The sequence below is a fragment of the Panulirus ornatus genome, chromosome 19 (assembly GCF_036320965.1).
Source record: "Panulirus ornatus isolate Po-2019 chromosome 19, ASM3632096v1, whole genome shotgun sequence".
Lineage (NCBI taxonomy): Eukaryota > Metazoa > Arthropoda > Malacostraca > Decapoda > Palinuridae > Panulirus > Panulirus ornatus.
Window position 1 is genome coordinate 19,856,360 of NC_092242.1, and position 25,707 is coordinate 19,882,066.

The 25,707-nt window shown below is 42.9% G+C and overlaps 2 protein-coding genes and 1 long non-coding RNA gene across 4 annotated transcripts in view; 2 read left to right on the top strand and 1 right to left on the bottom strand.

The window, feature by feature from the left end:
- The window catches only part of LOC139755432 (cathepsin L-like peptidase), a 45,674-nt gene extending 32,446 nt beyond the window's left edge, over positions 1-13,228 (top strand). For both annotated transcript variants that reach the window (XM_071673736.1, XM_071673735.1), the window contains exon 7: positions 12,204-13,228. In XM_071673736.1, the coding sequence (XP_071529837.1) occupies positions 12,204-12,412 (209 nt within the window). In that variant the 3' untranslated portion in view covers positions 12,413-13,228. The remainder of the gene's footprint in view (positions 1-12,203) is intronic.
- A 5,831-nt stretch (positions 13,229-19,059) lies between these two features.
- LOC139755435 (uncharacterized) overlaps positions 19,060-25,707 on the bottom strand; it is an 81,929-nt gene continuing 75,281 nt past the window's right edge. Inside the window, exon 3 of the long non-coding RNA XR_011714095.1 lies at positions 19,060-19,787. This is a non-coding gene — a long non-coding RNA (uncharacterized lncRNA). The remainder of the gene's footprint in view (positions 19,788-25,707) is intronic.
- The window catches only part of LOC139755433 (uncharacterized), a 44,102-nt gene continuing 41,488 nt past the window's right edge, over positions 23,094-25,707 (top strand). The window contains exon 1 of the mRNA XM_071673738.1: positions 23,094-23,480. The gene's annotated coding sequence lies outside the window, so the exon portion shown is untranslated. The remainder of the gene's footprint in view (positions 23,481-25,707) is intronic.

Genomic DNA, 25,707 nt, shown 5'->3' on the forward strand with positions numbered 1-25,707 from the left:
CTGAATAATTGTTATACTAGTTTTTTATATATTTTATTTAATATATTTATTTTTCTTTGTTGCTGTCTCCGGCATTAGCGAGGCAGTGCAAGGAAACAGACAAAAGAATGGCCCAACCCACCCACATACACATGTATATACATACATGTCCACACACACAAATATACATACCTATACATCTCAACGTATACATATACATACATACACAGACATATACATATATACACATGTACATAATTCATACTATTATTATTATTATTATACTTTGTCACTGTCTCCCGCGTTTGCGAGGTAGCGCAAGGAAACAGACGAAAGAAATGCCCCCCCCCCCCATACACATGTATATACATACGTCCACACACGCAAATATACATACCTACACAGCTTTCCATGGTTTATCCCAGACGCTTCACATGCCCTGCTTCAATCCACTGACAGCACGTCAACCCCTGGTATACCACATCGCTCCAATTCACTCTATTCCTTGCCCTCCTTTCACCCTCCTGCATGTTCAGGCCCCGATCACACAAAATCTTTTTCACGCCATCTTTCCACCTCCAATTTGGTCTCCCTCTTCTCCTTGTTCCCTCCACCTCCGACACATATATCCTCTTGGTCAATCTTTCCTCACTCATCCTCTCCATGTGCCCAAACCACTTCAAAACACCCTCTTCTGCTCTCTCAACCACGCTCTTTTTATTTCCACACATCTCTCTTACCCTTACGTTACTCATTCGATCAAACCACCTCACACCACACATTGTCCTCAAACATCTCATTTCCAGCACATCCATCCTCCTGCGCACAACTCTATCCATAGCCCACGCCTCGCAACCATACAACATTGTTGGAACCATTATTCCTTTAAACATACCCATTTTTGCTTTCCGAGATAATGTTCTCGACTTCCACACATTCTTCAAGGCCCCCAGGATTTTCGCCCCCTCCCCCACCCTATGATCCACTTCCGCTTCCATGGTTCCATCCACTGCCAGATCCACTCCCAGATATCTAAAACACTTCACTTCCTCCAGTTTTTCTCCATTCAAACTCACCTCCCAATTGACTTGACCCTCAACCCTACTGTACCTAATAACCTTGCTCTTATTCACATTTACTCTTAACTTTCTTCTTCCACACACTTTTCCAAACTCAGTCACCAGCTTCTGCAGTTTCTCACATGAATCAGCCACCAGCGCTGTATCATCAGCGAACAACAACTGACTCACTTCCCAAGCTCTCTCATCCCCAACAGACTTCATACTTGCCCCTCTTTCCAAAACTCTTGCATTTACCTCCCTAACAACCCCATCCATAAACAAATTAAACAACCATGGAGACATCACACACCCCTGCCGCAAACCTACATTCACTGAGAACCAATCACTTTCCTCTCTTCCTACACGTACACATGCCTTACATCCTCGATAAAAACTTTTCACTGCTTCTAACAACTTTCCTCCCACACCATATATTCTTAATACCCTCCACAGAGCATCTCTATCAACTCTATCATATGCCTTCTCCAGATCCATAAATGCTACATACAAATCCATTTGCTTTTCTAAGTATTTCTCACATACATTCTTCAAAGCAAACACCTGATCCACACATCCTCTACCACTTCTGAAACCACACTGCTCTTCCCCAATCTGATGCTCTGTACATGCCTTCACCCTCTCAATCAATACCCTCCCATATAATTTACCAGGAATACTCAACAAACTTATACCTCTGTAATTTGAGCACTCACTCTTATCCCCTTTGCCTTTGTACAATGGCACTATGCATGCATTCCGCCAATCCTCAGGCACCTCACCATGAGTCATACATACATTGAATAACCTTACCAACCAGTCAACAATACAGTCACCCCCTTTTTTAATAAATTCCACTGCAATACCATCCAAACACGCTCCCTTGCCGGCTTTCATCTTCCGCAAAGCTTTCACTACCTCTTCTCTGTTTTACCAAATCATTTTCCCTAACCCTCTCACTTTGCACACCACCTCGACCAAAACACCCTATATCTGCCACTCTATCATCAAACACATTCAACAAACCTTCAAAATACTCACTCCATCTCCTTCTCACATCACCACTACTTATCACCTCCCCACTTGCGCCCTTCACCGAAGTTCCCATTTGCTCCCTTGTCTTACGCACTTTATTTACCTCCTTCCAGAACATCTTTTTATTCTCCCTAAAATTTAATGATACTCTCTCACCCCAACTCTCATTTGCCCTTTGTTTCACCTCTTGCACCTTTCTCTTGACCTCCTGTCTCTTTCTTTTATACATCTCCTACTCAATTGCATTTTTTCCCTGCAAAAGTCGTCCAAATGCCTCTCTCTTCTCTTTCACTAATACTCTTACTTCTTCATCCCACCACTCACTACCCTTTCTAGTCAACCCACCTCCCACTCTTCTCATGCCACAAGCATCTTTTGTGCAATCCATCACTGATTCCCTAAATACATCCCATTCCTCCCCCACTCCCCTTACTTCCATTGTTCTCACCTTTTTCCATTCTGTACTCAGTCTCTCCTGGTACTTCCTCACACAGGTCTCCTTCTCAAGCTCACTTACTCTCACCACCCTCTTCACCCCAACATTCACTCTTCTTTTCTGAAAACCCATACAAATCTTCACCTTAGCCTCCACAAGATAATGATCAGACATCCCTCCAGTTGCACCTCTCAGCACATTAACATCCAAAAGTCTCTCTTTCGCACGCCTGTCAATTAACACATAATCCAATAACGCTCTCTGGCCATCTCTCCTACTTACATAAGTATACTTATGTATATCTCGCTTTTTAAACCAGGTATTCCCAATCATCAGTCCTTTTTCAGCACATAAATCTACAAGCTCTTCACCATTTCCATTTACAACACTGAACACCCCATGTATACCAATTATTCCCTCAACTGCCACATTACTCACCTTTGCATTCAAATCACCCATCACTATGACCCGGTCTCGTGCATCAAAACCACTAACACACTCATTCAGCTGCTCCCAAAACACTTGCCTCTCTTGATCTTTCTTCTCATGCCCAGGTGCATATGCACCAATAATCACCCACCTCTCTCCATCAACTTTCAGTTTTACCCATATTAATCGAGAATTTACTTTCTTACACTCTATCACATACTCCCACAACTCCTGTTTCAGGAGTATTGCTACTCCTTCCCTTGCTCTTGTCCTCTCACTAACCCCTGACTTTACTCCCCAGACATTCCCAAACCACTCTTCCCCTTTACCCTTGAGCTTCGTTTCACTCAGAGCCAAAACATCCAGGTTCCTTTCCTCAAACATACTACCTATCTCTCCTTTTTTCACATCTTGGTTACATCCACACACATTTAGGCACCCCACTCTGAGCCTTCGAGGAGGATGAGCACTCCCCGCGTGACTCCTTCTTCTGTTTCCCATTTTAGAAAGTTAATACAAGGAGGGGAGGATTTCTGGCCCCCTCCTCCCGTCCCCTCTAGTCGCTTTCTACGACACGCGAGGAAATAATTCATACTGTCTGTCTTAATTCATTCCCATGCCACCCTGCCACACATGAAGTAACAACCCCCTCCCCCCGCATGTACGCGAGGTAGCACTAGGAAAAGACAACAAAGGCCACATTCATTCACACTCAGTCTCTAGCTGTCATGTATAATGCACTGAAACCACAGCTCCCTTTCCACATCCAGGCCCCACAGAACTTTCCATGGTTTACCCCAGACACTTCACACACCCTGGTTCAATCCATTGACAGCACGTCGACCCTGGTATACCACATCGTTCCAATTTACTCTATTCCTTGCACGTCTTTCACCCTCCTGTGTGTTCAGGCCCCGATCACTCAAAATCTTTTTCACTCCATCTTTCCACCTCCAATTTGGTCTCCTACCATGATGAAACCACCTCACTCCACATATTGTCCTCAAACATCTCATTCCAGCACATCCACCCTCCTGTGCACAACTCTATCTATAGCCTACACCTCGCAACCATATAACATTGTTGGAGCCACTATTTCTTCAAACATACCCATTTTTGCTTTCCGAGATAATGTTCCTGACTTCCACACATTCTTCAACGCTCCGAGAACTTTCGCCCCCTCCCCCACCCTATGATTCACTTCCGCTTCCATGGTTCCATCCGCTGCCAAATCCACTCCCAGATATCTAAAACACTTCACTTCCTCCAGTTTTCCTCCATTTAAACATCTCCCAGTTGACTTGTCCCTCAACCCTACTGTACCTAATAACCTTATTATTCACATTTACTCTCGGCTTTCTTCTTTCACATACTTTACCAAATTCAGTCACCAGCTTCTGCAGTTTCTCACACGAATTGGCCACCAGCGCTGTATCATCAGCGAACAACAACTGACTCGCTTCCCAAGCTCTCTCATCCACAACAGACTGCATCCTTGCCCCTCTTTCCAAAACTCTTGCATTCACCTCCCTAACAACCCCATCGATAAACAAAGTAAACAACCATGGAGACATCACACACCCCTGCCACAAACCAGCATTCACTGAGAACCAATCACTTTCCTCTTTTCCTTCATGCGCACATGCCTTACTTCGTTGATAAAAACTTTTCACTGCTTCTAACAACTTGCCTCCCACACCATATATTCTTAATACCTTCCACAGAGCATCTCTATCAACTTATCATATGCCTTCCCCAGAACCATAAATGCTACAGACAAATCCATTTGCTTTTCTAAGTATTTTTTGCATACATTCTTCAAAGCAAACACCAGATCCACACATCCTCTACCACTTTTGAAACGACACTGCTCTTCCCCAATCTGATGCTCTGTACATGCCTTCACCCTCTCAATCACTACCCTCCCATATGATTTCCCAGGAATACTCAACAAACTTGTACCTCTGTAATTTGAGCACTCGCTTTTATCCCCTTTGCCTTTGTACAATGGCACTATGCAAGCATTCCTCCAATCCTCAGGCACCTCACCATGAATCATACATACATTAAATAACCTTACCAACCGGTCAACAATTCCACTGCAGTACCATCCAAACCCGCCGCCTTGCCAGCTTTCATCTTCAGCAGAGCTTTTACTACCTCTTCTCTGTTTACCAAATCATTTTTCCTAACCCTCTCACTGCACACCACCTCGACCAAAACACCCTATATCTGCCACTCTATCATCAAACATATTCAACAAACCTTCAAAATACTCACTCCAACTCCTTCTCACATCACCACTACTTATCACCTCCCCATTAGCCCCCTTCACTGAAGTTCCCATTGATTCCCTTGTCTTACGCACTTTACTTACGTCCTTCCAAAACATCTTTTTATTCCTAAAATTTAATGATACTCTCTCACCCCAACTCTCATTTGCCCTCTTTTTCACCTCTTGCACCTCTCTTCACCTCCTGCTTCTTTCTTTTATACATCTCCCATTCATTTGCATTATTTCCCTGCATAAATCATCCAAATGCCTCTCTTCTCTTTCACTAATAATTTTACAGCTTCATCTTACCGCTCGCTACCCTTTCTAATCTGCCCACCTCCCACGCTTCTCATGCCACAAGCATCTTTTGAGCAAGCCATCACTGCTTCCCTAAATACATCCCATTCCTCCTCCACTCCCCTTACCTCCTTTGTTCTCACCTTTTTCCTTGCTGTACTCACTCTGTCCTGGTACTTCCTCACACAAGTCTCCTTCCCAAGCTCACTTACTCTCACCACTTTCTTCACCCCAACCCATACAAATCTTCACCTTCGCCTCCACAAGATAATGATCAGACATCCGTCCAGTTGCACCTCTCAGCACATTTAACATCCAAAAGTCTCTCTTTTGTGCGCCTATCAATTAACACATAATCCAATAACGCTCAGGCCATCTCTCCTACTTACATACGTATACTTATGTATATCTCTTTTTAAACCAGGTATTCCCAATCACCAGTCCTTTTTCAGCACATAAATCTACAAGCTCTTCACCATTTCCATTTACAACACTGAACACCCCATGTACACCAATTATTCCCCCAACTGCCACATTACTCACCTTTGCATTCAAATCACCCATCACTATGACCTTGGTCTCGTGCATCAAAACTACGAACACTCACTCAGCTGCTCCCAAAACACTTGCCTCTCTTGATCTTTCTTCTCATGCCCAGGTGCATATGCATCAATAATCACCCATCTCTCTCCGTCAACTTTCAGTTTTACCCATATTAATCTAGATTTACTTTCTTACGCTCTATCACATACTCCCACCACTCCTGTTTCAGGAGTAGTGCTACTCCTTCCCTTGCTCTTGTCCTCTCACTAACCCCTGACTTTATTCCCAAACATTCCCAAACCACTCTTCCCCTTTACCCTTGAGCTTCGTTTCACTCAGAGCCAAAACATCCAGGTTCCTTTCCTCAAACATACTACCTATCTCTCCTTTTTTCACATCTTGGTTACATCCACACACATTTAGGCACCCCACTCTGAGCCTTCGAGGAGGATGAGCACTCCCCGCGTGACTCCTTCTTCTGTTTCCCATTTTAGAAAGTTAATACAAGGAGGGGAGGATTTCTGGCCCCCCTCCTCCCGTCCCCTCTAGTCGCTTTCTACGACACGCGAGGAAATAATTCATACTGTCTGTCTTAATTCATTCCCATGCCACCCTGCCACACATGAAGTAACAACCCCCTCCCCCCGCATGTACGCGAGGTAGCACTAGGAAAAGACAACAAAGGCCACATTCATTCACACTCAGTCTCTAGCTGTCATGTATAATGCACTGAAACCACAGCTCCCTTTCCACATCCAGGCCCCACAGAACTTTCCATGGTTTACCCCAGACACTTCACACACCCTGGTTCAATCCATTGACAGCACGTCGACCCTGGTATACCACATCGTTCCAATTTACTCTATTCCTTGCACGTCTTTCACCCTCCTGTGTGTTCAGGCCCCGATCACTCAAAATCTTTTTCACTCCATCTTTCCACCTCCAATTTGGTCTCCTACCATGATGAAACCACCTCACTCCACATATTGTCCTCAAACATCTCATTCCAGCACATCCACCCTCCTGTGCACAACTCTATCTATAGCCTACACCTCGCAACCATATAACATTGTTGGAGCCACTATTTCTTCAAACATACCCATTTTTGCTTTCCGAGATAATGTTCCTGACTTCCACACATTCTTCAACGCTCCGAGAACTTTCGCCCCCTCCCCCACCCTATGATTCACTTCCGCTTCCATGGTTCCATCCGCTGCCAAATCCACTCCCAGATATCTAAAACACTTCACTTCCTCCAGTTTTCCTCCATTTAAACATCTCCCAGTTGACTTGTCCCTCAACCCTACTGTACCTAATAACCTTATTATTCACATTTACTCTCGGCTTTCTTCTTTCACATACTTTACCAAATTCAGTCACCAGCTTCTGCAGTTTCTCACACGAATTGGCCACCAGCGCTGTATCATCAGCGAACAACAACTGACTCGCTTCCCAAGCTCTCTCATCCACAACAGACTGCATCCTTGCCCCTCTTTCCAAAACTCTTGCATTCACCTCCCTAACAACCCCATCGATAAACAAAGTAAACAACCATGGAGACATCACACACCCCTGCCACAAACCAGCATTCACTGAGAACCAATCACTTTCCTCTTTTCCTTCATGCGCACATGCCTTACTTCGTTGATAAAAACTTTTCACTGCTTCTAACAACTTGCCTCCCACACCATATATTCTTAATACCTTCCACAGAGCATCTCTATCAACTTATCATATGCCTTCCCCAGAACCATAAATGCTACAGACAAATCCATTTGCTTTTCTAAGTATTTTTTGCATACATTCTTCAAAGCAAACACCAGATCCACACATCCTCTACCACTTTTGAAACGACACTGCTCTTCCCCAATCTGATGCTCTGTACATGCCTTCACCCTCTCAATCACTACCCTCCCATATGATTTCCCAGGAATACTCAACAAACTTGTACCTCTGTAATTTGAGCACTCGCTTTTATCCCCTTTGCCTTTGTACAATGGCACTATGCAAGCATTCCTCCAATCCTCAGGCACCTCACCATGAATCATACATACATTAAATAACCTTACCAACCGGTCAACAATTCCACTGCAGTACCATCCAAACCCGCCGCCTTGCCAGCTTTCATCTTCAGCAGAGCTTTTACTACCTCTTCTCTGTTTACCAAATCATTTTTCCTAACCCTCTCACTGCACACCACCTCGACCAAAACACCCTATATCTGCCACTCTATCATCAAACATATTCAACAAACCTTCAAAATACTCACTCCAACTCCTTCTCACATCACCACTACTTATCACCTCCCCATTAGCCCCCTTCACTGAAGTTCCCATTGATTCCCTTGTCTTACGCACTTTACTTACGTCCTTCCAAAACATCTTTTTATTCCTAAAATTTAATGATACTCTCTCACCCCAACTCTCATTTGCCCTCTTTTTCACCTCTTGCACCTCTCTTCACCTCCTGCTTCTTTCTTTTATACATCTCCCATTCATTTGCATTATTTCCCTGCATAAATCATCCAAATGCCTCTCTTCTCTTTCACTAATAATTTTACAGCTTCATCTTACCGCTCGCTACCCTTTCTAATCTGCCCACCTCCCACGCTTCTCATGCCACAAGCATCTTTTGAGCAAGCCATCACTGCTTCCCTAAATACATCCCATTCCTCCTCCACTCCCCTTACCTCCTTTGTTCTCACCTTTTTCCTTGCTGTACTCACTCTGTCCTGGTACTTCCTCACACAAGTCTCCTTCCCAAGCTCACTTACTCTCACCACTTTCTTCACCCCAACCCATACAAATCTTCACCTTCGCCTCCACAAGATAATGATCAGACATCCGTCCAGTTGCACCTCTCAGCACATTTAACATCCAAAAGTCTCTCTTTTGTGCGCCTATCAATTAACACATAATCCAATAACGCTCAGGCCATCTCTCCTACTTACATACGTATACTTATGTATATCTCTTTTTAAACCAGGTATTCCCAATCACCAGTCCTTTTTCAGCACATAAATCTACAAGCTCTTCACCATTTCCATTTACAACACTGAACACCCCATGTACACCAATTATTCCCCCAACTGCCACATTACTCACCTTTGCATTCAAATCACCCATCACTATAACTTGGTCTCGTGCATCAAAACTACGAACACTCACTCAGCTGCTCCCAAAACACTTGCCTCTCATGATCTTTCTTCTCATGCCCAGGTGCATATGCATCAATAATCACCCATCTCTCTCCGTCCACTTTTAGTTTTACCCATATTAATCTAGTTTACTTTCTTACGCTCTATCACATACTCCCACCACTCCTGTTTCAGGAGTAGTGCTACTCCTTCCCTTGCTCTTGTCCTCTCACTAACCCCTGACTTTATTCCCAAAACATTCCCAAACCACTCTTCCCCTTTACCCTTGAGCTTCGTTTCACTCAGAGCCAAAACATCTAGGTTCATTTCCTCAAACATACTACCTATCTTTCCTTTTTTTTCATCTTGGTTACATTCCCACACATTTAGACACCCCGATCTGAGCCTTCGAGGAGGATGAGCACTCCCTGCATGACTCCTTCTGTTTCCCCTTTTAGAAAGTTAAAATACAAGGAGGAAAGGGTTTCTAGCCCCCCCTCCCCCCCGGTCCCTTTTAGTTGCCTTCTACAACACACGAGGAATGCATGGGAAGTATTCTTTCTCCCCTATCCCCAGGGATATTTATTTTTATTTATAGTATATACTTTTTATATTGTGGATGTTTGCCTTTTCTTGCAGAAGCAGGGAGAGGCCAGGAACAGACAAAGAAATGCCCTAATTTTCTCACATTCACTCTCAAGATATTAAGTATAATGCACTGAACCAAAGCACCATATCCACCCACTACCAGGGCCCACAGACCTTTCAATGATTTCTTGTGTCTGCTTCATATTCTCTGGTTCAGTCCATTGACAGCATGTTTACCCCTGTAAACCACCATTCTAATTTGCTACATCTTGTGGATGCCTTGCCCCCTTCAGCATGTTTAGGCCCTGAGCACTACTTTTTTCATTCCATCCTTCCATTTATAGCTCAGTATCGCCCTTTTCTATGTTCCCTCTACTTCTGAAATATATGCTCTTTGTCACTTCTCATTACTCATCATATCCATATATGAGAACCATTTCAGCACACACTTTTCATTTGTTTCAGCCATACTTTTCTTACTATCACATTTCTTGTACCCTTTCATTTCTCACTTGATAAACCCACCACATATCACATTGTCCTCAAATATTTCATTTCCAACACATTCACCTTCTGCTTCTGTGATTTTGCACCCAAGTCCACTCCTTTTATTTTCACAACACCTTTAGGACTGCTACAACATCAGACATGTTCATCTTTGCCCTTATGGATAGTAATGTTGCTTTGCACACTATCGTCACATCATGTAGTACCTTTGCCCCCTCTCTCACCCGATGGCTCACTATCTCTCATGGCTCCATTCACTGCCAAGTCCTCTTTCAGGTATCAAAAACTCTTCGTTCATAGTTCTCTCCACTCAAACTCACACCGTCTTGTCTCATTCCACTGCTAAACATTATAGCCATACTTTTATTTGCCTTTACTTTCAGCCCTCGTCTTTCGCACGCACTGCCAAACTCGAACCACCTCCTGCACATGCCAATGCCATGTCATGAGCAAACAGTAACTGACTCTCCTCTAAGTCATATCCCAACAGACTGCTGACCTGCCTCTCTCCCCAACACCCTCCCATTTACCTCCTTTGCCACCCCATCCATAAATGTATTAAACTACCATAGTGACGTCACGCACCTCTGCTGCAAACACACCTTCACTGTGAACTATACATTCTCCTCCTCCTAGTTGCACACATACATTACTCTTGGTAAAAACTCCTCTCCTAATAGATTTCCTTTCACACCATATATTTATAACACCTTCCATAAGCAAGGAATAGAGTGAATTGGAACGATGTTGTAGTGGTATAGCGGGGTTGACATGTAGTCAATGGATTGAACCAGGGTGTGTGAAACATCTGGAGTAAAATATGGAAAGGTCTGTGGGGCGTAGACTGAGTGTGAATGAATGTGGCCTTTTTTTTTCCGTTTTCCTGGACCTACCTCGATAAAGCAGGGGGTAGCAATCTGTTTCCTGTGAGGCGGGGTAGTACTAGGAATGGTTGAAGGCAAGCATGAATGTGTATATATGTGTATGTATGTATTTATGTATTCATGCATGTATGGGTGTTTATATATGTGTATATGAGTGGATGGTCCATTCTTCGTCTGTTTCATGGCGCTACCTCACTGACACAGGAAACGGTGATCAAGTATACTATAATAATCAAAATTCTTTACTAAATGAATTTCTAAGATAGAATATTTTAATCCATATTAAGAGTATGGAATATCCTTGGAAGCTCCAGTGCTTGGGTTATAAGCCTAAAGTTTATAATCCAATCCAATCCACTGTGTTGTGGAAATGCTACATAATAACATCTCAGTCCATTTCCCATAAGTTGGGGTTATTAATAAGTATAGGAGCCATAATTATTTTTTGGTAGAGTATCTATTATCATATCTTTGTGGCTTTATTTCCCATAATGTGGAGTAATGCTTTTATATCTGGGATGGCCCTTGCTCCCCCTCTTTGGTATTGAAAGTGGAATAAAAAGCTTTCTATATCATTAATTCCCCAAGCATTATCTCTTCAACCATTCTTTTTTTATGCCTCGATGTTAATTCTCTCTCTTCCACAGGTATTTTTTGGCCTTTGTTCTCATGAACTGTTTGTGTATGTACCTGCCACTAAGGCTGGACCAGACATGCCTCTGGCTGCTGCTTCCCACAGGATCTGTGTTGAGACTAGCCACTCGACGAGTAACTTGTGATACTACCTCCTTCCCTCAAACAGTTGAACTGTCGAAATTTCTTCCACCATATATATTTCCCTCTTCCTAGTGTCTTTCTGTATTTGAGAATTGGATCTAGAAACCACTGCAGGACCCTGACATCTGTGCTTTGTGTCCCGCTTTTTATTTCCTCCTCGAATCCAAGATGACTTTTGTTTGGGGCATGATTTTGTCCATACCTTGTTGGTCACTACAAAAGGAAAAATATTGATTTTCAGTATTTCATTCTTTCACAGGAGTTTACCACGAACCAGAATGCTCCCCTGAAAATTTGGACCATGGTGTTTTGGCCGTTGGGTATGGCACCAGTGATCAAGGAGAACAGTACTGGCTGGTTAAGAATTCTTGGGGCACAAGTTGGGGTGATGAAGGATACATCAAGATGGCACGTAATCGTGACAACCAATGTGGAATTGCTAGTGCAGCCTCTTTTCCTCTAGTGTAGGGTAAAAGATTTGATCCCAATGTTGCTTTTACAAAATTGAGTGTAATTCCATTTCTATCATCAATGTTTGTAATGGAGTCTAACTTCTTGCTTCTTATTTTGTACTTGTTTTTCAAGCAATAAACCTCTTCTATTTGGATGAAGATATGGTGCTGTTAGGAAAGACTCAGTGTTTATAATCATTGTGCTGCTCCTTCAGTAGTCAATTTTATATGTCATTTATCCTGTCTCTCTATTTTTTATATTTTTACCAAGTTTTTTTGGGAAGACAAAAGTGTAAGGAGTTTTGTGATAAGGGGATTATAGATTGTAAACCAGGTATTTCGAGAACTGCTGTAGAGTCAGTGACTTTGTGATAAACGTAATAGACACATAAGGTTCTGCACCTGCCAGCATGCAAATAATGTTAGAAAGTTAGACATAGAAAAAAATTTGTAAGAAAAAAATTTGGAATTACCCTATTATTTTCAGGTGTCATGTTGTAAAATGAATGTTACAATTTAAACAATGCTTGGACATTTTTGTATTGATACTTTTGGATAAACTCGTTACTTAAAGGTTGTTAGGGTTTTTTTGAATTGCTGTTGAGGTATTCATTTTTGTATGCAGTGGCATGTGTGGTGAACCGTACCTGTGTGGTAAACCATACCTTTCATTGAAAATACAAGAATGTGAATGTTGGAAAACTGGATTAAATGGATCTTGAGGTATATATTTTGAGTGAAGGCTGTAAGGACCAAATATTTCAACCAAACCATGAATGAATGAATGATGCCACTTTTAATAATCTTTCTAAATAAAAATCCTGAATGGTAATGTTTATGATAAACCTGTGACATGTTTATTGACTGGTACTATATTGGAATTTTGAGAATTTTTCCCCTGTGAGCCTTAGTAGCATAAGTACACATCCTTTAACATGATTTATTGCATGGGCCCAGAACATGCTTGACTTATTTTACGCGACTCTGTGAATGGTATACTATATATAGTTTGGGAACAGAATTGAGAAAAAATTTCTATTTGATTGGTAATCTGTACAATAACATGCACGAAGCATCATTTATCAGAGACATACTACCAACAGAGTTTTATAAAAGGGAAAAAATATAGACGCAGAAAATTATTTACGAATATTGGAGGTAGTAGTTGGAAGGGAGCCAAAGACCTGGGAGGTATATTATCAGTCCTACCCTCCTAGTTGTCGGGAGGGTCAGTGACATTTGCCTTGTGAGCCAACACTTTAGTGGTTTGCACTCCTACTATGACCCAAGTAGCTGTCTTTTTCTGGATTACTGGCATTCTGTCTACAAGCATACAATATCTTGTCATTTGTAATACTGCGGTGAGCACTAGCCCTACCTTTTGGCAAAATGGTAGGGGCAGTAGACAGAAGTACTATGTAAGGACATTTAGACAGGAGCATTAACTAGTAGGTAGGATCAGACAATAGTTGACACCAGGTAGGAGCCTGTGCAAACACTGCTCTAGAGTTACCCTCTGCCAGTGTTCTGTTACGGGTGCCACAGTAAGGGCTAAGAAGCGGCACTCAAGTTTTTTATCAATGGAGAGACTGTTGCCGTGGCTACCCCTAAAGGGAGTTCCAGTTGGAACAGGCGTCAGAGATAGATAGATTGAAAAATGTCTTTTAAAATGTAACAGATCATAGTTAATGGAAAAGACATGAAAAGGTAGAGTTCCAAAGGTTCAAGGTGTGGGGAAAGTTTTGAAAACGGCTCACCTTTTAAGTTCCCGATGGCCACACTAATGTGGTGCAGAAGCTTGCCGAATATCCTATGGTCCAGCTAGTGGCGGAGCAGTCAGCTCTTGGGAGCAAAACACAAATGTAATTCAATTCAGTTCTTTTATTGACACAGACTTAAAGGAAGACAAAGTTCAAAGACACGACAAAAGGTCTGTACTGAAGAGACGAACATTGTCCTCCAAACCGTGGTTCTATCATACAGCAAGACTAATGATATGCTATACATGATTATGGGTTAGAAGGAAGATTTGTGAAATATTCTGATTACATGTCTGACAGGAAGAATAGAAATAGCTAATCCTACCTATCAGTGACTCTCAAGTATCCTACGCAACAAGTAGCATGTACAACTGTCAACACTGGGCAAGGTAACATCCTCTAACTGGGAGACTGCAAAGTACAAGTATGGATAACACAGTGAAGAGACATCCTCCAGCTAGTGTACCACTAATACACGTGGGCGAGGAGATATCCTCTAACTGGGAAACAATGAGACACTATCATGCACTGGAATGGATAAGTATGGTCATTTTGTACTTTTTGCACATTCTGCAACTGGTACTGATTAGTGTATCACGATTTCTGATTATTTCCCGGAAATGACGGCACAAATTGTTGCATGGTCGATCTCACTGTTCGATCATCATATCTTTAGCTCGGAAGGCCAGGCCCTCCTGAGACTACACAAAGTCGCCCCAAATTATCATGTATAGAAGTGGATAAGAAATTACTAGTTCCCTTTCATCTGTTGCTGTTCTTCAAGTAGTACAAATTAATTTACTAGGATTTTCTAGAAAGATGAAGAGTAACATCGAATATTTTGCCAGAAAAATAAAGTACTCAGCACGTAAGTCACTTATCAAATCAGTTTATTTGGGCCTCAACCATTAAATAACGCTGATGAAATGAACTTTATACCATGTATAAACACGATCCTTTCCTGCAAAATTTTGTGCGACTAACCAAAATGTGAATATATTCATAATACCATTACAAATGCCGAATCATGTGTACGTAAAACATTCAAGTGATATATATATATATATATATATATATATATATATATATATATATATATATATATATATATATATGTAAGGCATGTGTACGTGTAGGAAGAGAGGAAAGTGACTGGTTCTCAGTGAATGTAGGTTTGCGGCAGGGGTGTGTGATGTCTCCATGGTTGTTTAATTTGTTTATGGATGGGGTTGTTAGGGAGGTGAATGCAAGAGTTTTGGAAAGAGGGGCAAGTATGCAGTCTGTTGTTGATGAGAGATCTTAGGAAGTGAGTCAGTTATTGTTCGCTGATGATACAGCGCTGGTGGCTGATTCATGTGAGAAACTGCAGAAGCTGGTGACTGAGTTTTTAAAGTGTGTGAAAGAAGAAAGTAAATGTGAATAAGAGCAAGGTTATTAGGTACAGTTGGGTTGAGGGTCAAGTCAATTGGGAGGTAAGTTTAAATGGAAAGAACTGGAGGAAGTAAAGTGTTTTAGATATCTGGCAGCGGATGGAACCATGGAAGTGGAAGTGAATCATAGGGTGGGGGAGGGGGCGAAAACCCTGGGAGCCTTGAAGAATGTTTGGAAGTCGAGAGCATTATCTCGGAAAGCAAAAATGGCTATGTTTGAAGGAATACTGGTTCCAACAATGTTGTATGGTTGAGAGGCGTGGGCTATGGATAGAGTTCTGCGCAGGAGGGTGGATGTGCTGGATATGAGATGTTTGAGGACAATATGTGGTGTGAGGTGGTTTGATCGAGTAAGTAATGTAAGGGTAAGAGAGATGTGTGGAAATAAAAAGAGCGTGGTTGAGATAGCAGAAGAGGGTGTTTTGAAATGGTTTGGGCACATGGAGAGAATGAGCGAGGAAAGATTGACCAAGAGGATATATGTGTTGGAGGTGGAGGGAACGAGAAGTGGGAGACCAAATTGGAGGTGGAAAGATGGAGTGAAAAAGATTTTGAGTGATCGGGGCCTGAACATGCAGGAGGGTGAAAGGCGGGCAAGAAATAGAGTGAATTGGATCGATGTGGTATACCGGGGTCGACGTTCTGTCAATGGATGGAACCAGGGCATGTGAAGCGTCTGGGGTAAACCATGGAAAGTTTTGTGGGGCCTGGATGTGGAAAGGGAGCTGCGGTTTCGGTGCATTATTACATGACAGCTAGAGACTGAGTGTGAACGAATGGGGCCTTTGTTGTCTTTTCCTAGCGCTACCTCGCACACATGAGGGGGAAGGGGGATATTATTCCATGTGTGTCGAGGTGGCGATGGGAATAAATAAAGGCAGACAGTGTGAATTATGTACGTGTGTATATGTGTGTGTATGTCTGTGTGTGTATATATATGTGTACATTGAGATGTATAGGTATGTATATTTGCGTGTGTGGACGTGTATGTGTATGTGGGCGGGTTGGGCCATTCTTTCGTCTGTTTCCTTGTGCTACCTCGCTAACGCGGGAGACAGCGACAAAGCAAAATAAATAAATAAATAGATAAATAAATATATATATATATATATATATATATATATATATATATATATATATATATATATATATATATATATATATTATCCCTGGGGATAGGGGAGAAAGAATACTTCCCACGTATTCCCTGCGTGTCGTAAAAGGCGACTAAAAGGGAAGGGAGCGGGGGGTTGGAAATCCTCCCCTCTCATTTTTGATTTTCCAAAGGAAGGAACAGAGAAGGGGGCCAAGTGTAGATTTCCCTCAAAGGCTCAGTCCTCTGTTCGTAAAGCTACCTCGCTAACGCGGGAAATGGCGAATAGTATGAAAAGAAAAAAAAAGATATATTTTTTTTTTTTTTTTTTTTTTTTTTTACTTTGTCGCTGTCTCCCGCGTTTGCGAGGTAGCGCAAGGAAACAGACGAAAGAAATGGCCCAACCCCCCCCCCCCCCCATACACATGTACATACACACGTCCACACACGCAAATATACATACCTACACAGCTTTCCATGGTTTACCCCATACGCTTCACATGCCTTGATTCAATCCACTGACAGCACGTCAACCCCTGTATACCACATCGCTCCAATTCACTCTATTCCTTGCCCTCCTTTCACCCTCCTGCATGTTCAGGCCCCGATCACACAAAATCTTTTTCACTCCATCTTTCCACCTCCAATTTGGTCTCCCTCTTCTCCTCGTTCCCTCCACCTCCGACACATATATCCTCTTGGTCAATCTTTCCTCACTCATTCTCTCCATGTGCCCAAACCATTTCAAAACACCCTCTTCTGCTCTCTCAACCACGCTCTTTTTATTTCCACACATCTCTCTTACCCTTACGTTACTTACTCGATCAAACCACCTCACACCACACATTGTCCTCAAACATCTCATTTCCAGCACATCCATCCTCCTGCGCACAACTCTATCCATAGCCCACGCCTCGCAACCATACAACATTGTTGGAACCACTATTCCTTCAAACATACCCATTTTTGCTTTCCGAGATAATGTTCTCGACTTCCACACATTTTTCAAGGCTCCCAAAATTTTCGCCCCCTCCCCCACCCTATGATCCACTTCCGCTTCCATGGTTCCATCCGCTGATAGATCCACTCCCAGATATCTAAAACACTTCACTTCCTCCAGTTTTTCTCCATTCAAACTCACCTCCCAATTGACTTGACCCTCAACCCTACTGTACCTAATAACCTTGCTCTTATTCACATTTACTCTTAACTTTCTTCTTCCACACACTTTACCAAACTCAGTCACCAGCTTCTGCAGTTTCTCACATGAATCAGCCACCAGCGCTGTATCATCAGCGAACAACAACTGACTCACTTCCCAAGCTCTCTCATCCCCAACAGACTTCATACTTGCCCCTCTTTCCAGGACTCTTGCATTTACCTCCCTAACAACCCCATCCATAAACAGTCCTCTGTTCGTAAAGCTACCTCGCTAACGCGGGAAATGGCGAATAGTATGAAAAGAAAAAAAAAAGATATATATATATATATATATATATATATATATATATATATATATATATATATATATATATATATATATATATATATATATATATAATGGAAATCAATTAAACAATGACCCATTCGTAATAGAAGAGTTGGAAGAGGTCAAAATGTTACAGCCATCTCCCACGTGGGAAACCTTGTTCGTATCGCATATCATCGTACTAGGCGTCATTGAGCGAGTCGCTGTCGAGCTGAGGAGTGAACTCATGGCATCGCTGTCGAGTACAAAATCAAGCAGGAAGGAAGCAGACTTTTCAGTCGGAATGCATCAGGAAGCGGCCCTGCATTGTGCGATCGAGATGTACCCTTACAGAAAATAGAAATTGCTACTCAGTATATTCTATGAACAAATTCAAGCATAAGTGAAACAAAAAACAAAATCTTTCTACCTATTCACTGTAAGGGAACAATATTGTTCTGTGACGAAGTATGGCGAGTAAACTTAGAATAATGCAATTTTATAACAATCTTCCATATTATGATCTTTAAACGTATAAAATACTACCAACAGCATATTTTAAATGTATGAAATACTACCAACAGCATAGTTTACATATGGAATGGGAATGATAAGATGAATGATTTGGGAGAGAGAGAGAGAAACAAACTAACCGAATGCCCTATGACTACGTTCATTGAAAAGTAGTCCTATCCAATATACTGCTGCAGTATAATAACATCTCTTGCTTAGCCAATACTATAATGTTTTTGTACTGCAAATGCACAGCTCCGCTCTGTTTAACACTGGCTTTGTTACAGTGAAATTATAACAGATTTCATCTGATCCATTGTGTAGATAAAGCCAGTCTGTGAGAGTTGCTGTTGACTTTCATTTTTCTAGATTTAGTTTTCAGTGGGTTGGTAAGTGAAATCGGAGAGCTTCAGAAGCAACAGCAAATTACATATTTGCTGGGTTTTGCTTATTACATTCCAGAACTCAGGTCTCATACTGATCTGACGTCTTGGATGGAAGCTTGGAATGAGTCTCAAGTCACAATAAAGAGAAAAAAGAGATTCATGCAATAAATCTAGCCTGTTGTAATTTTTGTTCTTCATATTAGAACATGGACATAATCTTTTATAAAAAAAAATGGAGTTTGGCCAGTTTGGGAAATATTGGAAAAATCTAGACAGAAAGTATGTAGATTTACAGACTGACTTGTACATAGGGCAACACTTGTTGGAGAAATGTTTGTTACAAATGTTCACCGACAAATTACTTTTGACAACTTTCAACGGTGCATGAATACAGGTTTAGTAATCTGTTGTTTAGACTGAATGCTCTACTAAAGAAGGCGTTCCCCCTACTCATCCTTGGTAGAACTAATTATGTGATTAGCTTAATCTCGGAAAACGTCGAATACGCCAGCGATATTTCTCCTTCAGTACATCGTCAGTACCTACATGACAAATGAGTGTAATATCATTAATGCCGCCACAAACCTGGTCTACAGCGTCGGCAGCATCATCTAACCCGGCACCTAGAAAACAAAACCGTTTACGGCGTGAAGGGTTTCTGGCGCAGACTTCCTCCAGCCGTCCTCGGATCATAGCGTCGCCGACAAGCGTGTGGTCGTTGTCCTCAACATCTTCCAAGATCTGAAAAAAAAAAAAAAAGAAAAATGAAAAAAGATTGACAAAAAAAATAGAGAAAAGACAAATTGTCTCAAAAGATGGTTAATATCCAGAAAAACACCTGATTACAATAATCGTAGTAATTATAAAAAAAAAAAAAAATTAAGGAAAATGCGAACAAAAATTTTGGAGTAAAGTAAATTTTGGCGTTGTGAGCCTAACTTCCTTCACTGGAATTAAGCTATTGCTAACCTTCGAAAACATTAGAACTGAAAACCACTAACGGAAACATTTTCCCCTTATCAAACAGCATATCAGAAATTGTCATAAACACGTAACTAACCCAAGAACTTCACAATTTGTCCCACAGTTTTAAGTTATCACACAGAATAATGTTTCGTGACTCAAACTGTTACCCAATTTGGTTTGTGTAAACAATCAGGCAATGTGTGATGGTACGGCCTTTCTCTGACGTAGCAGTTACAATGTTTTGTTGTATAATCGGAAAGATTACTATACGTTTTTGATCCATAGTTCCTGGGTGCTCAGTAATCTTCCCTTAATTAACTAAAGCTGACCTGAATGATAATTCTAAGGTACTCAGTTACTGTTTAATTAAAGTTGACCTAACTGATTGTTCGTTGGTGCTCACTAACTCTTAGTTCAAGGGAGGTTACCCAGATTACTGTGACTGAGTGTAAATCCTTTGAAAATTCCTTGTCCTTAACCATGGGCCTTTTTATAAATAAGAGGGTATGAGTATACTGATAAAACATAAGATACACTAAACTATTCAGCAAAGAACACGCAAGGTATGCAAATGCAGCAAAGGAACCTCCTCTTTGCAATCTGGAATTACGAGGGGGTGGTTGTGGGTGGGAAATACCAAACTCTTGAATCGATTATCAACTTCCCGTGATCTCTAGGGAAGTGGGCGGTACCTTTTAACTTCTAATGATTGGCTGCCAGAATTCAACTCATTCCTATTGGGTCGCTCAAATGCGAGGCTGCTAACGGCGATTATATTCATCTGAAAAACTGTTGAGGATGTGGGGTTAAGAGGAAGGAGGGGGTCCCATTGTGCAGTCCCAGTGTATGGAGAAGCCTTGAGAGTGTAGGAGTCCTTTGGGGTACAAGAGTCGGCAGATTGGCCCATAATATTATAGTGAACGTTCGGTGCTGTTTGTGAGGATAAGGTCACTCCCAAAGGCCTTACTGTGTGAAAATGTTGGGTACTTGTTTGGCGTGTTGCGGTGAAAGGCTCTAATATTTGGCAGTGAGATCTGCCAAGAGTGTGACGGGGACGTTTTAATGAAATATTTCAGTGACGTCTTGAAGGGGATGGATAGTGCTAGAATGGCCATGGGTGGTGCAGGCAGGGTCACACTGGATGCGCATTTTGACGTCCAGAATGTGACCGAAGAGCCAGGTATAAGGGGACATGAGTTCGTGTCTGTACCTGGAAACATATCCACATCCTTCAGTTTTGACAGAGTCTGTGACCGAGTTTACGTTCAGCAGCATTACATCAGAAACAGCAAAACAGTGAATGACGACTGGAATACCAAAGTAAGTTTACAGTGAACTGTATGATGTCAAATGTTCTGGTGTATTGGAGTGGCTTGGAAAGTTGGGGAGGTGGATGTGGCGTGGTGAGGCAGCGGATAGATCGTCACTATCTAGATACACGACTTCCAGCAGCCGAGGAGAACTTTGCTCAGTGTTACTTAAGACAATGGAATGGTAAACACTTTCATTTGACAAAAAAGTAGGAGAGAGAGAGAGAGAGAGAGAGAGAGAGAGAGAGAGAGAGAGAGAGAGAGAGAGAGAGAGAGAGAGAGAGAGAGAGAGAGAGAGAGAGACGTTTTATGTGGAGTTGGTAGCGAAGTTCCAGTGAACATAATGCTGACAAGGTGTACATGTATAGTTTCCAGGATAAAATACCATAAACTGGACATGTCAGAAATTTCTGAGACTCGTGCAACTATCTTCAGGACTGCTGCAATAGCCCCTCCAACTCGGCAACACCACCACAGTTCTCATTCCTAAAGCGACGCACCACACTGCAGGGAACACGAGCATGCACGTGTGTTACGGAAGGACGTCACGCAAATATTACCCTCCTACAGTCCTTCCCTGAACATACCGGCACAGGAAGGTGTCCACAATCAGTGTTTATGAGTAAGATTACAGTTAAGATATATATTGCTGATCAATTCTGGCATTACGGTGAGTAAAACCTAGCAGATACCTGTTCCTAGAGGTGTTATATCAGCGTTTGTCTCGGGGTGTTATGGGTGAAGGAATCTTCTCCCCAAAGTATGTTTAAAAAGTGTTATCCTAACATCTGTTATCCTATTGTGCCTATAACGGTGTTACCTTGTAACGGGACGTTATATCGAGGACCGTTACGAACTCTTTGCTGCCCGGCAATTCTTGATGCGGACGACATCGTCCACAACGAAGTTCGCTGTTCAGTGACAATAATTTGAAACTGATCGTTCTCTACTGAGTTGGGGGTTGTTACTTAGCAGTAAGGTTTAGTCAACATGAGGTGTGGATAATCTGCTCATTATACATCATACGATGCGCTGTGTATATTCTTCTCTTCCCCCCCTTTTCATGTTTTGTAGGAACAATTAAGATTCATGAAAACCCACAAGTTTCGAATGTAATTTCAACGTAGACATAAAGTTTTCAAAAGAGACAGATGCATCGTGACTACAAGATGGCTCCGTATTTTGGGAAATTAATGAAATCAATTAGGTTAAGTTTCTAGGTAAACATGAATAAAATTCTTTATCTATATAGTAATCATTCGTCAAAATAATTCTCGGGTTCAGTACGCTATCCCGATTTGTCTTCGTCATTGTGACAGACTAATAGCAATCGTAATCATAATGGTCTCCTGGAAACCCACTGCTTTGCCTTAAAGTGGCAGCTCAGATGGCTGGTTATTTGGAATGATGTCGTGTTTGGTCTATATCTTACTGATGAAGTGCACTACCTCAGGGACGGTCGCTGTTCCCCAACTGAACATGAAGCGCTCAAGGCACTCGCAGCGTTGGGGATGGAATTCCAGAGGTTCCCCTCTGTAAGTCGTCAACATATGGGCACACTAGCCTTGCTTGTGTCACAGCTGGATGACCTGTATCTGTACGGATAATGGTATATTCTTGAGTGGTAACAGTAATGGTAGTAGTGGCAAAAGATGTGGGAGGTGGCAGGCCTTTGTGAGGTGGGTGAGGAGAGACGGAAGGGTACGACGTAGACGAGGAGGAGGGTCGAGGTGTATGTGTGAGGTGGACAGAAAGGAGTTGTTGGAGGATCGAGATATATGTGTGTGAGGAGGAGAGGCAGGAGGCCTAAGGTGTGTGTGTGTGTGTGTGTGTGTGTGTGTGTGTGTGTGAGGTGAAAATGGAGGAGAAAGAGGAGGAAGAGGAGGAGGTGGAGGTTGTGTCGAGTGCCAGAGCAGGTGCCAGGGCCGGCGGGCGAGCCATCAGTGTGTGTGTGTGTATACGTGTGTCTGGGTCCTCAGTGACCCACTGGGTAGCCAACCCGCCTCCCTCGGCGCCACCAACACTCGCAGTGTAGAGAGGGAAGCGCTCGTTGCCTCTTAGTGTCAGTGCTCGTACAGATTTTCTTTTTTTTTGCGACGCCGCCAGCAGGGAGGAGGATCAGATAAGTTCTCACGATAATAAGAGACTCCACAAAAAGGTAAGATCATCTTATAGGACGCGGTGTATCGTCTTCATTTACAGATCGCTGGGGAAAGTTCTGAGTGGAACGGAAACCACGACTACAAAGGTGACTATAGAGACAGGGGTCCTTAAAGGGTGTGTGTGTGTGTGTGTGTGTGTGTGTGTGTGTGTGTGTGTGTGTGTGTGTGTGTGTGTAGTAGTAGTAGTAGTAGTAGTAGTAGTAGCAGCAGTAGATTATGGTTCATAGGCTGGGAGACACCTCGTTCACACACACCCCACAGCTGGGAGACACCGAGGCCACACACACCTCACAGCTGGGAGACACCTAGGCCACACACACACACACATACCACAGCTGGGAGACATCTAGGCCACACACACACACACACACACACACACACACACACACACACACACACCTGGGAGACACCAAATACCAAGCCTAGCTGCCGTGGTAAGAGGTTTAATACCCAAGAGCAAAATAAACGTCTGTACGAGACTTTAAGGTCTCAGGGCCAGGGAGACGTGCGCATGTCTCCTTCCTATAAAGGTATTAGGGTCACTCTGGGAACGCCAATGGGTGATGGAGTTATGAAGACAACGGAAAATATGCCACTGGTTATAGATAATGGTCGGAGATTTAAAAGCCATGAAAAAAAAAGCACTATGGGACAATTTTCTGCTTCTACTTCCCGAAACATTATTAAAAGAAGAACGAAAAAAACTTTCCAGATCAAACTTTTCTCTTCATATTTAGAGGTCTCTGGGATCATGGGTCACAGGTGAAACACCTGCTTATGGCTGCGAGGTGATGATATGTGTCTTAAATGAGAATTAGGTGAAGTCTTTCGAGAGCAGAAATGCTCATGGAAGAAAATAAGCTTAATATTAAGAATAGAGCAAGGTTTTACAGCCTCCATTCTTGTAGTCTCACTTGGCGATAAACAAGATGTTTTCTCTGGTTACTCGAAACATATTTTATAATCTTTTGAGTAAGACGGGACGACCATTGGCTTCAATGGTTTGACCTTTGACCAAATCCTTTCGGGTCGGGTCAAATAGCTAGGTTATCTAGGTTGCACCGCTGTGTTCGGGAGTCATACCGTAGTGCGGAAAGTATCGTACCGTCGTGCCCAAGGATCGTGCCGTCGTGCGAAAGTACTGTAACGTCGTGCCCAAGGATCGTACCGATGTGCTCGAGGATCGAACCCTTGAGCACAAGGATCGCACCGTCGTACTCGAAGATCGCACCATCGGAAACAAAATGTTCAAGTGACAGCAAAAAAGAAAGAGAAAAATAATTTACTTCGTAAATTCCCAGTAAGGAGAGCGAACCTCTTCCAAGAACCACCAGCAGAATTAGGAAGGCGCCGCCTATTTCGTAAATCTATCGTAGGTATTTGCCCAGAGAGAGAGAGAGAGAGAGAGAGAGAGAGAGAGAGAGAGAGAGAGAGAGAGAGAGAGAGAACGTTGCGTTTGTACCTCACTACTCTATACATGTAGCTGCGGGATTTATACTTTGAAAACCTAAATGATTAATGTGTGGGGAAAGTTGGCTCTGATTACGTCCATGGGCTCAGTGCGTTCATGGGCTCTGAGTGCGTCCATGGGCTGAGTGCGTTCATGGGCTCTGAGTGCGTTCATGGGCTCTGAGTGCGTTCATGGGCTCTGAGTGCGTCCATGGGCTCTGAGTGCGTTCATGGGCTCTGAGTGCGTCCATGGGCTCCGAGTGCGTTCATGGGCTCTGAGTGCGTCCATGGGCTCTGAGTGCGTTCATGGGCTCTGAGTGCGTCCATGGGCTCTGAGTGCGTTCATGGGCTCTGAGTGCGTCCATGGGCTCAGTGCGTTCATGGGCTCTGAGTGCGTCCATGGGCTGAGTGCGTTCATGGGCTCTGAGTGCGTTCATGGGCTCTGAGTGCGTTCATGGGCTCTGAGTGCGTCCATGGGCTCTGAGTGCGTTCATGGGCTCTGAGTGCGTCCATGGGCTCCGAGTGCGTTCATGGGCTCTAGAGTGCGTCCATGGGCTCTGAGTGCGTTCATGGGCTCTGAGTGCGTCCATGGGCTCTGAGTGCGTTCATGGGTTCTGAGTGCGCCCATGGGGTCTGAGTACGTTCATGGGCTCTGAGTGCGTCCATGGGCTCCGAGTGCGTTCATGGGCTCTGAGTGCGTTCATGGGCTCTGAGTGCGTTCATGGGCTCTGAATGCTTTCGTGGATGTTCGTCAAGGACGCAGAAGCGCAGCAA